Below are 16,267 nucleotides of genomic sequence, written 5' to 3' on the forward strand. Positions count from 1 at the left end.
TCTGTTTAAAATACTATCTAAGTCTACATAAGTCTCCATAGCCATTCTCAACACTCCTCATAGACCTTGTACCTTTTCCAGTCTGGATAAACTTGTCTGCTATTAAGTGCATATAATGTAAATTAAAAGCAGAGGCATGAAGTCAGAGAGCCATGCATGCTGGTTTGGAAACACTCCTCCATATAACCAGGTTTGATTTGGTCAAGGTTTGGGTGATGATGCCTTAATCTAAATAATAATAATAAAATAAAAATGCCAATTTGTTTAACAACCACTTTGTGAAATGTCATGCTTTTTTGGGTGGGTGTGGGGGGTTAACTGTTGTGTTTTGTGACATCACATGCTCAATCATTTCGAAAAGTTGTATAGTTGTCTAGTGCAAATTTTGACGCAATTTCCCATTCAGGAAAATTTGCTAATGTCCACTGTAATATTAGGTTTACAATATTTCATTGATTTTACTACAGCACCGCTGTAGGGTGAAATATTAAATGAAGATGATACGCGTTGAGTCTAGATATTCATTTTATGGAAGCACACAGGTGTAATGTGATCATCGTAAAAACTGTTCCATTTCGCTCTTTTCCAGGGTAGGCTGGCTAACCCATAGCTCGTCAGAATCATTTTCCCGGACACAACGACAGCCTTCAGAACAGAAAGCATTGTTTAATTGAATGCAAGGCTTTGTTTGATAGTGGGGAGGGACGTTTTTGCTATTGGCCAAGAAGAAGACTATGGGACATGGAACAACGGACAACGAGGTCGACACGGAGATATCGGCTGTACCTTTAAGACTGTGGTCCTCATTTCGCTCCCATGGCAATCCCCAGGCACACGCTTTGAAAGTTTGACTGGGGAATTATAGATGTAATACTGAAACAGCGGCGGTTCCACGCGTTTAGAAATAGGAAAGAGGCGATCTTTCGAACGGGTCCCGCCGCATCTGGCTGTGAGCGACACACTTCGTGCTATAAGAACAATGGTGAACGCGGGGCTGTATTTCAGAGCGACTTATAGATGAGAAACAGAGGGCCAATGTAACATTGCAAGGAGAGGGGAGCCTGGCTGCAGTTAGCCAGCCGGCAGCCGTTTTGACCATGCCGATCGAATTTCGCACCTTGCTGTTCGGCGTAGTAACGCTGCTGGTTGTATTTCTCATCATTTCAGATATTACTGAAGTGGAAGAGGCTGCGTAAGTACCGTTACGTCAATATACTGTACTGTACTCATTGTACTGTGTGTGTGTGTGTGTGTGTGTGTGTGTGTGTGTTGTGTAACATGTCCATTTTCAGTCAATTATATTTTCTTCAATGATAACAAAACAAGTGGTTAAAGTAGGCCTATAACATTATAATACCCAATGAAATGCATTGAAATAATTTAGTTTATATTCAAGTCAAAGTTTGGAGATCTGAATCTAGAATAGAGTCTCCTCCCATCTTGACACTGGGGTCCAGCAGGAACAGCTGTTCTGCTGTAGCCTGCATGGGTCTCTATTTCTCTAAGGACTTGAAGTCTGCAGTGTAGCCTGCCCTGCATGCATGCATGTTGTGCACCAGACCCGTGCTTTTGTCTGTGTGCTTTCGCGCGCACACACACACACACACACACACACACACACACACACACACACACACACACACACACACACACACACACACACACACGTGGTTGTGGTGTGTGTTTTAAAGAGAGAATGCAACAAAAGGCTATGAGACAATGGGAGCGCTTTGCTTCTGAAATCCTATTAATCCTATCCTATATACCATGGTATAGGCCCTATGCTCTTAAAGATTCATTGTCCACTGTGACTCCACAATCCACCCATGGAGTTTGCAATAATGCTCACTGCATGGCTTGTAGAAGTGTGTTTTGTGGGTGACTTCAGTTGTACATTTTTGTTTGATTTGATTTGTTTCTTTAGTTTAGAGTAGACTAGAGTTTGGGGACAAAGAAGAGTCTTATGCTTTTACAGACTTTAAAAGTGATAGAGGAAATGCAGCAGTATAACTGTATAAGGAAGGATCCTATTTCTGCAAATGTGATACTTTAGTTTAAGGAAATGCACTCAATCAATTTAGCATCTGTTTGATAAGTCTTATCACTGACAAAACACAGCCAGTCCTTAACTATATAATATTCACAAACAAGACAATTGTTTCCTACTAAATGCACCATGTGCGTGATTATAATCACCATGACCATAAACATGTTGATTGACACAGCTTCTGACCTATTCAATAATGCAAATATTCAATACCCAGTAAGGTTGGTTCTGGACTGGTGAGCGGTGACCCCAGCATCAAATCCCCTTTACAGCACACATTGTTTGCCTGGATATTAGAGTGACGTTTATTTATGCACATAAAGCTCTGCTCACCTGGCATGAGATAAGAGGGGCTGCATTTCCCAACAGGTAGAACAGCAGGTCCACCCCATTTTGAATGTTGTTGGTTATCTTATATTTGATTTAACCAATAAGTCGCCCTGAACATATGGAATGTCAGAACAGGTCAGCTCCATATATGGAGATCTAAGGGTTTGAGGTCAGATGTAGAGTTGCTGGCCGGCTCCATATATGCAGATCTAGGTGATGATCCAGTCTTTTCCATGTATGGTTATCCAGGGTTAGATGAGGTCAGTGTCGTGATCTTCATATATGGAGATGGCCATAGCCTATATGGTGGCGTGATGTGTCATGATGAGGCGTGACCATATATGGAGGCGTGACGTGACACACGGAAATGTGTTCAGGTTCAGTTATATGGGTGAAATACCCAGCATTGCCCGGGTTATCGCATGGGTGAAATAGGTTTTCTCTCCCAGTATCAGCCTCTCTCTCATGCCTAGAATCCTCTCTCTCCCTTTTCCCCTCTCTCTCCGTCCTTTGCCCATGCCTAATTTGTGCAGATCTCCATGTACAGTATGTGCATGTGATGTCAGACAAAACCACGCCGATTCGTGCTGACATCCCATGTCCACCCCTTGGAACTTCTGGAACTTCTCCATATAGTATGGGCATGTGACATCAAACACAACAGAAACCATTGCCTAACAATGCAGCAGATTTGTACTGATGTCAGGCATTTCCATATTTGGGCATAATCTGCCTACCACAGGCAGACAGACAACTTAAACTTTATCTAGAAGATGTGTGACCAAGATGGATTTTTTCGTCATAGCTGATGAAAAAATATGCTCAAAATACAAACAGTACTTGGTGTCCCAGTTTTCCTGTGGGCTGACAGACATAATCAACATGATGGTGAAAGAAATAGCCACGCCGTGTGGAAAAAGCCTCCAGAGTATGCTCTTCTGAATAATACTGCTTGCCTAGCCCTAGAGATTCACGTTGCATTCCAAAATGGTCCTAGTATGTATTTGTATGTAGTAAATATATATTAAACCATACAAATGCATGCTTTTCTCAGTCAGGATATCCTGAATGAACAAGTCCTGAACACAGGACACACCATTGATATACATTATTACCTGAGTTAGACACGATCAATGGAACTTTACCAGGTCTCATACCCCCACCGGTAACCGGAATGCTCACCTTAAAACACACTCGCCAGTGGCACGGTGGCGCAGTCGGTAGCGCTGTCACGCCTCATAGCTAGAAGGTCAGGGGTTCAATTCCCGCTCGGGGTTCTCTCCTCTGTGTCATCAGTGTCCATAACCTAGATGGGGTTGGCAAAAGGGCCTTTCTGTGTGGCGTTTGCATGTTCTCCCCGTGTACCCTAGGGTAGGTACCCTTACAAAAACATGCAGTAATCCTGGTCTCTAAACTGCCTCCCCTGGGTGGTTCTTGTATTTGTTTACAGAGAATAAGGTTCGAAATATGTTTAGGGTTAGGCATAGTTTTACTGAGGTTAAGTTTTGGAATAGGTTTAGGTTTTGACACCGTTTTACTCACTTAGGATTAGAATTAAGGTTAGGTTTAATCATTTAGGCATAGTTTACTGAGGTTATGTTTAGGAATACCAGGCGCAGTTGCGCCAGCTGTACACCCGAGGCGACGGTGTTTTGAGGCGAGTGTTGTTATTCCCCCCACCTTATCACCTTGATGTCCTCATGTATGTGCTTTTTGATGGAAGCTATAATTATCATTTGTCTAGGAATATGGGAAATTCAAGAAAAATGGCCTTGCACAGACTCACCCCGAAGCCCAACAGGTATGACACTTTTATTTATCTTTTTAGGTCCTTTTTAAATTGTCCACTAACATTCATGAAGCATTCTAGTTTGGAAATTAATAATTGATTACAAACTTATTTTGTACTATTTGGATTAACAGTGTTCAATGTGGTTTAAATTGTAAATTAACATATGAATTAATGTTGGGTGGATTATGGTTGCTGCACTAGCGCCTCCTACTGGTTCGACTCGCCTGTTCAACAGGGATCAGAATGGAAAGATTACATGTATAGACTATAGAGCATAGCAGTGGGTGTGGTTTTCTGGACCCACTGAAAAATCGCCTAGAAAATTAAGCCTAGAATCAAGCTATCCAGAGGTCATGACATGAAGAAAATTAAATGAAAGACGGTAAACAAAGGGTGTGCGTGTGCGTGTGTGTGTGTGTGTGTGATATAATTAAATATTCAATTATATTTTTTCCACAGAATCAAAGGTTTTATGGTCATGAATTCACCAGGATCCTGGATGGCTTGATTCTAGGCTAAAATAATTGATATAAATATTTTAGTAAATCTCTATGAGAAAAATCAATTGGAGATTTTTCAGTGGGTCCAGAAAACCACGTCCACTGCTATGCCCTATATACACTTGGAGCTCCTCACAGTCGGATGTAAAGAAGTGACTGGTGTGGTGACATGTGTACAGTATAATCAGAGAAGGCACTGATTTCACCACTCGCTTGAGTAAAATGGTCAAGCACCGTGGCTTAGTTAGGACGCAGTAGTGTGCGGTGTCACTCATGAAACGTTATATAACCAAAACACTTTACACTTCAGGGCTTGACATTAAGGCTTGTCTGCTTGTCCGGGACAAGTAATAAACTACTCGCTGGACAAGTGAGTAGTGACTCTTGGTTTCACTTTTTCTCTAATGCTCCAAGCGGCCAACAATATTGTCTGACATTATTGTCTGGCTTTCCTAATAATCACCTTTCCAATATTGTTGTCCGCCATTCCATTTCAGGAAAACTGAACCTTGTGCTATTCTGTTTTTCTTTAATTTCATATTTATTTACTTTAAACGGCCACCATCATCAAGTCTTTCTTTGTGCTAAACGAGAGATCAATCTTGATGATTACATGAAACATTTAAAATTTAAAATCAAATCAAGAATATGAATTAAAAAACAATATGCTATTCAGCAAATAGACATCCCGGTCTATTGAGAAAGTATGCATGCCAATGCATATGCCATGCCAGTCGTTTTGGGAGCTTGGTTGTTTCATATCCATTTGAAAGTTTTGTCAGAAAACGTGTATTTAGTCAAATATCTCCACTTTTCCTGTTTTCCATGAGCTGCACACAGACAACATTCACACTCTCCAGCAAGGGGCCTGGAATGAGTGGCAATTAGCAGGTGGTATGATCAATTACCCCACACCAATCGCAACGCACCTGTCAATTGTGTGTTTGTGCTTCCCAGACATTGACTCACTGTTCCTAAACTCCAGCAATCATTTCAAGTCCGGCCTCGTCGCTGACAGAGAATGATGTCCGTCTGAATCAAACACACGTTTTCTGCCAGAACTTTCAAATGGATATGAAACTAGAGGACAATATCTGACTCTAAAGGTCCCTGCACACAGTTTTTCTGATTTGTAGCGGCGTTTCTCCATCGGTTTTCCGAAAAACGTCTCCAGTGTGCAACCACCTTAAGTCTTAGGAATGAATTACTTGGTGAGTACACACGCAGTGCTACAAGTTTAAATGCCAACGAGGTCAGTCTGGCGGATAGGACCGATCTATGGCTGTGTATTTGGAATACATGAAATGTAAGATCACAGACATTCTAGGGTATAAATAGGGTATAAATATAATATTATTAACTTAATTATATATTCATCTAATATTCAAACATGTATTCACCAAAACCAACTTAGTTAGTTGATTTAATATAGTGTGCTCGTGCTTCGGACAAGTGACTTTTGTGCCCGGACAAGTGAATGGGAAATGTACTTGTCCGTAGGACAAGTGCCTCAAAAAGTTAATGTCAAGCCCTGCACTTAAACACTTACGCTACACTTAAACCACACTGTAGCCTTAAAAGTACAAATGTTTCAACCGTTTATTGTGAACAGGCTACACCAAACTTGGACCTATACCCAAGTACAAATATATATCAGATACTACTTTAAGTACTTTTGTATTTTAATTTTGCTACATTTATACTGCTACACAGTACAAATGTCAGCCGTTCTATACATAATAAAATGTAACACTATCTATCCACATGTTTCACACAGATTGTTCTCTCTCTCTCTCTCTCTCTCTCTCTCACACACATTGTACTGTATTGTACTGTATTCAACAAAAAGTGAAAAACGGGATTATGTGCCAATTACTTGAATCTCAAGGTACTGTGATCTCTCATTAGGTATGCTGCAGCTAAGGCAGATCCCACACCTTTGTCAAGCCAGAGACAACATCAATTCCACTGTCCTTCTGCAATCTTGAATAATACTGCCAACGTGTCATCAAATACCTGGGCCTTCAACAAAACACTCTCTAAGCTCATTAGGTATAATATTACCTCAGCATCTATCCCACTATGAATTCACACAACACTGAATGGGTCCTATAATGTTCTGTTGATTTTTTTCCCTTACACAGGAAAAACATTCTGAGATTCCTCGATCCGGAGAGGGACATTTCTATTCTGAAGGGTGCTTTGAAACCAGGAGATGTGATCCATTATGTGTTCGACCGCCAAAGCACCACAAACATCTCAGAAAACCTCTACCGTCTTCTGCCATCTGTATCACCCTTGAAAAACCAGCATCACAGACGCTGTGCTATTGTTGGCAACTCTGGGATTCTGCTGAACAGCAGTTGTGGACGAGAGATTGACTCCCATGACTTTGTCATCAGGTTAGCCTTCCTCAGCAGTTGTCAGAGGGGTTTGATGCTTCACGGCAATGGATTCATATGTTATCACTGCATTAAATGCACGTTATCAACCGTTATCAGGACGACGTTGGAATATGGCCAATATGCTCATATTGGCCATACTGACGTTGTTTTCCGCGATGGTGCTCGGCTGTGTTCACTTGGAGTGTGCGCAGGACGGTGCAGACATGTCGGGGGCATGGAAAGTAGGGGGGACTAATATTTACTATTCTGTGCCTATCGGTACGCAACTCGAACACCGCGCTGCGCCGGCTCTGATGGATATCTCAATGCTCGGCATGGTGCCTTGCTCGATGGTGCCTCGTGTGGCTCAAGGCCACACGGTCATGGTCACGTCACGGTCATGGTCACAAAAAGCAAGCGCTCCCGAACGTGTCGGTAGTTCCACTTCCGCGTTTCCTAGTATGTCTGATTATCACATATTGGCTCTATTCCAAGCTTCTGATCACGGTTGATTATAGGCTGATAACATTCAAAGCGGGTGTTCACGGCTTCCACTGAAGTAAAAGTATGAAAGATTTCAAATTTGATCATTGCTGGAATGCATGATCTAGTTTGTTTAACTTTTAATTTCACTGAAGACAGTTTAGTCACCACCAGCTTAATCAGGGCACGCTCTTAAAACCCTTTTTAATTTCTCCTTATGAGCTGATACTGGTGAATATTTATTAGAAAACAGCTGTCAGAGCTGTTTGTCATCTTGGAAGTTTTGTGTTCCAATGATTTTAAAGTTGGAAATGAGCAGACATGCTGGGAGCATAATAAGCATGTGTGCTGCTGACTACACTTGACATTTTGAAAAGTTACAGATATCCTCTGGAAATATAATGAGCTGCTTGGAGTGGTGCTGCCTCTAAGGATGCATACTCTCATTTACTGGGAATTCTTTCTCTGAAATATCAGTCAGTTCTTCTTTGTGCCCAACTGTCAGCATCAGGCACGCAAGGAAAGCCTTGCCTACAATTGTGTGGGTGTGGGGGTGTGTGTGTGTGTGTGGTCATGTCAACTAAATCAAATATTTTAAGATGAAAAGTTGAAAACAATAGAAATGGAGTACTCATCGAGCTGATATGTCTGCTTCTGTTGCAGTAGATCTGAAATCCTAGTGTGTTCCAATTATTCTGACAGTCATTGTTTTTATTGATTTTCTTCTCCCTTGGATGTACTGGAATCTCCTTTCATTCAGTAGCAGTCTTCTCTCTTGGATGGACTGTAATCTCCTTTCATTCAGTAGCAGTCAAAATCCACATCATCCAGCATGGCCAGAGAATATCTACAGTATATTGCAGCATAGCACAGCACAATGAACATGTACAAAACAGGCCAGAGTTACAAATGACAATATGCAAAACAAATATACAAATACACTAATAGGGGGAAAAAATGCATTGTACATGGCAGGTTAAAAATGATCACAGTTCTGTATGCCTTGTATTGTGTGATGGGTTTCAAACCGGCAATCTGGGAACCCATTGGGGGAAAAAAGAAGAATCCTTTGAATTCGACTATGGACCTCTGAATCTGTCTTGAGAGATTACAAAACAAGATATGCATTACCTTATTGCAAGTAGTAGGCCATTCCAGCATGTTCCCTTTACTGACAGCCCATTTTGTCCAAACATGGTGCGTCATGGCACCTCAGTCCCTTCCAGTGATGACCATAGTGCCAATGCCACTCATAGACATATAAAGGTAGATGCCTTTTCCGGCTCTGGGGCGTCTGTTCTGGAGAGGCGGCAAAGCTTTCCCGAGATTCCTTGCGAAGCATAGTGGAAGCATCTTCCGCGTGCCTCACAGAAGGGGAAGTTCAGTAGGCCACTCAGAGGCGCGAGCCGTGCCGCGTGACTCCCTCTTTCCCAGTGGCACTTGTTTTGGCAATGTAAATGTTTTTTTCCTCATGCCAATAAAGCTCCCTCGGATTGAATTTATAAGTCCCGGAAAAGACACGCTGTGATTGGCCAGTAGTCACTTCCGCTTGACTTCCGCCCTTCGCTGCTAGGAAGTTCAGAGCTTCGCTGGAGATCCATCGCTCCAATGAACTGCAGCGGCCAATGAGGCATCTATATTTTTTCTGGGTGCCTGTTTATATCTATGATGCCACTGTCATACTTTCTTTTGATAACTCCCTAAGAGGTGGGGAAAGCCCAGGCAGACAAAACCTTATACATTAAAATGATTAAAAAATAAATCTCAACACAACATTCTTTTACACAATGTTACAATAATGTATAAAAACGTTTGGGGCCTTCCTGGAGAGTAATTCAATGTTCGCAATAGCATACAGTAGAACGCAGGTAGTGTGGTATTTTATGGGGCTGAAGAATTTGTGCTGGCCTTTAGACTTCTCATGGGAAATATAATGTTTCAGCTAACTATTCCCATACCATGGCCTTGCATTCCTTTGCAAGCCCTTTGGGGTGCTCGGCTAATTTCAGATTTTACTTCACCCCACATCGTTTTAGAAGGTATTTAGTACCCTAGCATACTGGATCTTTTAATGATAGAGTAATAGAGTAGAGTGTTTACTGTTAAAATATTTGGCATGTTTTCAGTTATCATACAACCCATGTGCATACTATGTTGGTATAGTGATATTGGCTAGGTAGGTAGTCTGTACAGTATGTGGAAGTTGTGTGTTGCTAATGTGTTCTGAGAAGTGCTATGAGTGTTTATGTGCCATATCAGAAGGCTAACTACATTCTAAATGTACAAGTAAACCCATTTGATACTTGATTAAATGCGAACTGGGTGACCTGTGGCTGCTTATCCTCAGGTGTAACCTGGCACCGGTGGAGGAATACTCTGGAGATGTAGGGCGGTGCACCAACCTGGTGACCATGAACCCCTCAGTGGTACAGCGGGCATTCCAGGATCTGGCCACTGACGAGTGGAGAGAGCGCTTCCTGCGCCGGTTGCAGAGTCTCAGTGGCAGTGTGCTGTGGATTCCTGCCTTCATGGCAAAGGGAGGAGAGGAGCGTGTGGAGTGGGCCATTCGTCTTATTCTGCTGCACACCGTGAATGTACGCACTGCCTTTCCCTCACTGCGCCTTCTCCATGCAGTCAGAGGGTAAGACGCAGTTTATTCACACATTCTCATTGACACATATTGGGGGGTGTGGGGGGCACATAGAGTACGGTGTTCAAAATCGCAGCACACCTGTGAGAAACTAGAGGTTGACGAATTCTAATCTAGCAGCACTGATGGCTATTTTTAAACTGAGCATTAAAGCTGATCACCACAGGCAGTCTGTGTAAGAATGCTCCGCTGCCTTGTCCTCCCAACTAGATTAATTCCCTAAGTCTACTTAAAATAACCCCCCAGTTACAAATTTCGACTTATTATTATTATCTTACATTATGGAAGGTGTGCTCAAGGCTAACTCAAGTATTCAACTATTCATGTCATTCAGTTTCACTTACGTGGTTTAGGACCAGTTCATGTTTCAGGCATTGGTCCTGCAGTGGAGTAGCCGTACATTAGTAACAGGACAGGTCTCTCCGAATCAGTTATTGCTTTATTGAACACCTTTTGAACCTTGTTTTAAATATATACAATATTGTTCGCAGGACATTCCAAAAAGAATCCAGTCAAATATCCACAGCCAATTTACTGAATATTGTACAGCCTAACAAGGTGTTGCAAAAGGGTAGCTTTATGTTATTTATTAGCCGCTAAATGCAGTGTTTCTCCAAATAAATAATGGCTCTTGCATGCAGGTTTGTATAACCTTTCTATAGTGTTGTCTGATAAATGCTCAGTATGCCAAACTAATGATCTATGCTTAGAATTCTGCTCAGCTTGTCTGCTGGCTACCCTTTAAATAGAATAGCCTTTGCCTCTGGGCATGACCTTACTGTTAACTGGTAAGGTCATACTGAATGGCCTGCCAGATTGCTGCCAGTGGTAGTTTTAAGATTAGAGATTAGAGTAGTTGGGTAGTATCCAGATGGTCATGGGTATGCATCCATGGGAATGTGAGGTTGTGGGTGAAGTAATTTACTAACGCTCTTCGCCTCCTTAATAATTACCACCGAAGTGCCCCTCAGGAAGTAACATAACCTCAAACTGTAGTCTAGACTAGTTTACAAGAATGTGTGACTGTCTGTTACTGATCAGGTTGCCGCCTTGTCGGTCAGAATGTGTACTCTGCAAGAGTGGCATTGTGGACAAATAAGATATTTGCTTAGCAAACAGTCCCTGTGTAAATAAAAACTCACTCAAAAACTCAAAAGATCACTTATTGAGCCTCCCTAAGCATACAGAGGGTCTGACAGGCAATTTAGAGGAGCCAGAAACTGGGCTTATTTGTTCATGCAAGTAGTAAATTGTGACTTTTCAGGATTCTACTTCCGTTTAATGCAACCACTACCCCCCCCCCCCCCCCCCCCCCCCCCACCACACACACACACACACACCCCCCCCCACTGACTTAATACCGCATGGGTGAGGATATTGTCACTGTTTGAAGCTGATTGCTTTTTAATGGATCCTGGATCTTGGCCTCAGTGTGCTCTGCATGAGCAAACTGAGAAGAGCAATGTGGCAATGTGTGATAGGATATGAGAGCTAAGCATGTGGTCTGTCCGTTGTTCTCCCCAGGTTGGCAGAGGAAGTGTAGCACCCAGGATTACATTACACAATTGACACTGTGTGGAAAAAATGGGTTACAAAAATTGTGGGATTAATAATAATATAAAGGATATCAGAGTTTAGTAATTGTGCTGTACATTAGTTTTTCTTGTCATGTAATTTGATTGTTAATGTTGTTTGATTTTGTTGCTATTATGTAATTACTTCATCCTTTGTCAACAGGTATTGGTTGACCAACAATGTCCAGATTAAGCGTCCCACTACCGGACTGCTGATGTATACTATGGCCACACGCTTCTGTGAAGAGATCCATCTATATGGCTTCTGGCCCTTCCCTCTTGATCCCCAGGGCAAACCAGTCAAGTACCACTATTATGATACTCTAACATATGAGTATACCTCTCATTCTAGCCCACACACCATGCCACTGGAGTTCAGGACCTTAAGCAGATTGCACAGACAGGGGGCACTCCGACTCCACACTGGGTCTTGTGATGCAGAAAAAACATCACCGACATAGCTACAAAGGAATGTTTTCAGGGAAATGTACCCTATATTTTTCGGGAAATACCTCTTGCTTGACTGAACACTCTTTTAGCAGTTTGCAGAGTATTTGTGTGAATGAATGTTCTTGTACTATGTAATTTTATGAAACGTTTATCACTTTTAACGTATTATTCGGTCATGGTGATGAACTTTGGTTACATGGAGCTCTCTTTATTAGAAATATGCACTGACTTATTGTAATTTACCAAGTTTTTACATTTTTTGCAACTTTTCAACTTTTCATTGATAGGACTAAGTTATTGCTACTATCCCTTCGACAAAGATTGTGATGAGTCTGTGAAATTACCATTTACTATATTTTGGAGGGTAGAATGTGTTTACAAACTTTATCAATGTATCAGTTATGGATATAATATTTACAAGAATAATGAAATGAACTAGGACTAGGCAATGGCATTTTCTGATTGTATTTTTGAAAGATTGTTAAAATTACCCCATAGATTTAAATACCACTATATGGTACTAGCCACTGTTAAACATTTTGCCAGAATATAACTGACAACTTTGTGTTTGAGATTTGCAAGGCACTGATTGGACCACAAGATGGAGGCACTTAATTACAAGGGAACACATTGTTTTTTCCTTCCCCATGCTAAGCAAAGCAATGGCTGAATGAAAAAATATTTTGACAAATCTCTTAACATGGAAAGTTAAACTGATATTTGAAGTGAAGTTGTATGAGCACATCTTTAACCAACTCTTTGCTCATAAACTTCAAATATTTTGAAATTCATAATCAGCTCAATTTAGGGTTAGTCCCTTCTGAAAGGTCAGGAACCAGCATCACTAGTACTTAGTGAATGATCAGCCTACATATACCAACCAATGACGACTTTTAAAGATAAAGCTCATGCTGTAAACCAAATGGAAATTCTCCACCTGTAGAACATGGGCAGACATTTGATATTAAGGGTTTACCTAGAGAACAAAATGGACATGGAACCGGCTTAAATTGTATTTCACCTCTAAAGAGATTAAGGGCAAGGAATGCACCAGCTGTTCACACAAGACGGTTTACACAGGCCCAGCCAACAGCAAATGTTTCTCCAGGAACATCAGGGCTATTTGTCTACTCTGCACTGGACTTAGTGATTTCAGATTGTATGTTTGTAGTGCTATTCGACTAACTTTGGTGACATTTTGTACTTCTAACACTAATACAAGCCTCCCAGTGTCTTCTAAAATGTACAGAACTATTCCCTGATCAGCTTGTTGCTGTCAACAATTGATTGCAGTAGAATACTACAATTGTAAATACCCAGTTTTTTTGTTTATCAATGTATATGAATAAGTTTGCAGTTTGGATTGCAATTAGCTTGTTTCTACGTGAAACTCTGAACTGAGGTGCTTAGTGAGTTTGGAGTAATTTTGAAAATGTAGCTTTCAATAACTGTTTTATTCAGTTGCAAAATGCCACTGTATAGAAGTTAGCAGAAACATTTAAAGGGCCACTTCACCCCTTTTTGCAACCAGATCTTATTTTAATGATGTTTGGGAGACAAGAACCACTTTCCTGGGTTTTTTACATGGGTAATGTGTTTTTAGATATTTTAGTGTCCATGGGCTCCATGATGTCATGGACACTGGGCTCACTTCCTTCCTGGGCTAAAATTCCCATATTGCTTTGGTACACTGCTCCTCCTTGAGGATAGGAGGAGGGCTGTCTTACTGAGACAACATGTAGTCCAAGGACTATCTAAAGAGGACGAGAAGCGAAGACCGTACGGTGGACACCATGTTGCTCCCTGGAAGGAAAGAAACATGCGCAGTTGAGACCAGGAAGTTGTACAATTAAATGTACATGCACAAATTTGGGCATGTACAACTTCCTGGTCTCAAGGAAGAGACGCGAAGACCGTACGGGCGACGCCATGTTGCTCCATGGAAGGATAGAAACATGCGCAGTTGAGACCCAGGAAGCTGAACGCGGAAGTGTTGGCTGCATATAGCCCATTGCGCATGTGCGTTTCTTTCCTTCCATGGAGCAACATGGCGTCGCCCGTACGGTCTTCACATCTCGTCCTCTTTAGACAGTCCTTGGTCTCAACTGCGCATGTTTCTTTCCTCTTCGCTTCTCGTCGTCTTTAGATAGTCCTTGATGTAGTCCAGGAAGTAAGTGAGCCCAGTGTCCATGACATCATGGAGCCCACGGACACTTTGAAATACTGAAATATCTAAAAACACATATTACCCACATAACCCCAGGAAAGTGTTTCTTGTCTCCCAAACATCATTAAAATAAGATCTGGTTGCAAAAGGGGTGAAGTGGCCCTTTAAGTTAATGCCAGTCTGACAAGGGGCCTCTTATCTGCTTTCAGACATGTGATTGCTCTATAAAAAGTGTTTTGACAGGATGCTCCTGTAAATCCTGTTGACTTAAATGTTGGTCTTATTATGCTGCCAATTAAAGAATAGACATGAAAGTTGTACTACAGACGTCAGCAGGGCATCTGAAGTCATGAAAGGCACGTTGTCTGTTTGGCAAAAATAGAAGCGGCCTGTGACCAATACTAGGCCTACTAAGCTAATTAGGAGAGGATCTGCCATGGGGCCACAGTTTGATTCTCCAGAAAGCAGAAATATACACTTCCTGCTGTCCAACTGTGTACATGTTTACAGTATTATTACATTTTCTTCTTAATGTCATGTACAGTGACTAGGACACCTAGATGCTCACAACTTGTATGTGAAAAGTTGTCAAATACTCAATACTTAGATAAAAGTGACATTGTGGTACTATAACAGAATGGGTGTGTTCTTTTGTGTACAGTATGTAGATACAGCAGATTAGACATGACTGCATCAGAATAAACAAATAAGAAAATATGTCAAATTATTCAGTTACTATGAGACGCGCACACAATGAAGAGGGTTTATTTCAGTATTTCTCAAATAAAATGGAAACTGCAGAACCAGCCATGGGTTGATTAGTGTATGTGTACAATAATAGCACTCTTCCAGAGAACACAAATGGAGATATCTCCACCAATATACTTCAAAAACTGTTGGAACATTGGCTTACATTCTACAAATAGCTACCACAATGACTTTGATTCATTTTATGAGAGGAAAACATTTGACGCAATTCAAATAAAAGTTTCTAAGAGGCCTGTAAATGATTTACATTCAAAGACAAACACAGGAGGTGGGATAAGATAACCTTCATCTCTAGATGACACAAACAAATGGCAATCACAAGATTACAAATAAAAAATAAAAAAGTACTACTACATGTCATTACAAAAGAACAACATACTATAATTAAGCTGCAGTGTAACAGTTAAAATCTGACTTTAAAACGCAACACACTACCCATGTAGCCTACATCGTCCTCTATACATTTAAAATTATATTCTTTTTAAACACTTAGAAATAATAAACAAGCAAAATGTACAACCTAAACATTGAATGTGATTAAAATTGTCCAACACAAATATATTACTATCAGGCATACAGTAGAGTAGATGGTACAGTAAGTGTTTTCACGTGTCTACAGCATATTCCGGAGTGTTAATTCAGTAAGGGTGCCCTTCTCCCCTATCCGGAGTGTTAATTCAGTAAGGGTGCCCTTCTCCCCTATCCAGAGTGTTAATTCAGTAAGGGTGCCCTTCTCCCCTATCCAGAGTGTTAATTCAGTAAGGGTGCCCTTCTCCCCTATCCAGAGTGTTAATTCAGTAAGGGTGCCCTTCTCCCCTATCCAGAGTGTTAATTCAGTAAGGGTGCCCTTCTCCCCTATCCAGAGTGTTAATTCAGTAAGGGTGCCCTTCTCCCCTATCAGAGTGTTAATTCAGTAAGGGTGCCCTTCTCCCCTATCCAGAGTGTTAATTCAGTAAGGGTGCCCTTCTCCCTTATCCGGAGTGTTAATTCAGTAAGGGTGCCCTTCTCCCCTATCCAGAGTGTTAATTCAGTAAGGGTGCCCTTCTCCCCTATCGAATAAGAATCTTGATTAAACCACAAGGTCACCCTCAACACAAATGATGCTTTGTTTGAAAGTATCGC

At 41.4% G+C, this 16,267-nt stretch overlaps 1 protein-coding gene across 1 annotated transcript; it reads left to right on the top strand.

Annotated features, from left to right (window-relative positions):
* Nucleotides 1–787: 787 nt before the first annotated feature.
* st8sia2 (ST8 alpha-N-acetyl-neuraminide alpha-2,8-sialyltransferase 2) lies at nt 788–12,905 on the top strand. Its single transcript, XM_079501050.1, has 6 exons — nt 788–1,192; nt 4,122–4,178; nt 6,578–6,721; nt 6,814–7,071; nt 9,884–10,177; nt 11,924–12,905. Exons 1-6 carry the CDS (start codon nt 1,098–1,100, stop codon nt 12,219–12,221), a joined length of 1,146 nt encoding a protein of 381 aa, XP_079357176.1. The 5' UTR covers nt 788–1,097; the 3' UTR covers nt 12,222–12,905.
* Nucleotides 12,906–16,267: the final 3,362 nt, after the last annotated feature.

The sequence above is a fragment of the Electrona antarctica genome, assembly GCF_951216825.1.
Source record: "Electrona antarctica genome assembly, chromosome: 5".
Taxonomy (NCBI): Eukaryota; Metazoa; Chordata; class Actinopteri; order Myctophiformes; family Myctophidae; genus Electrona; species Electrona antarctica.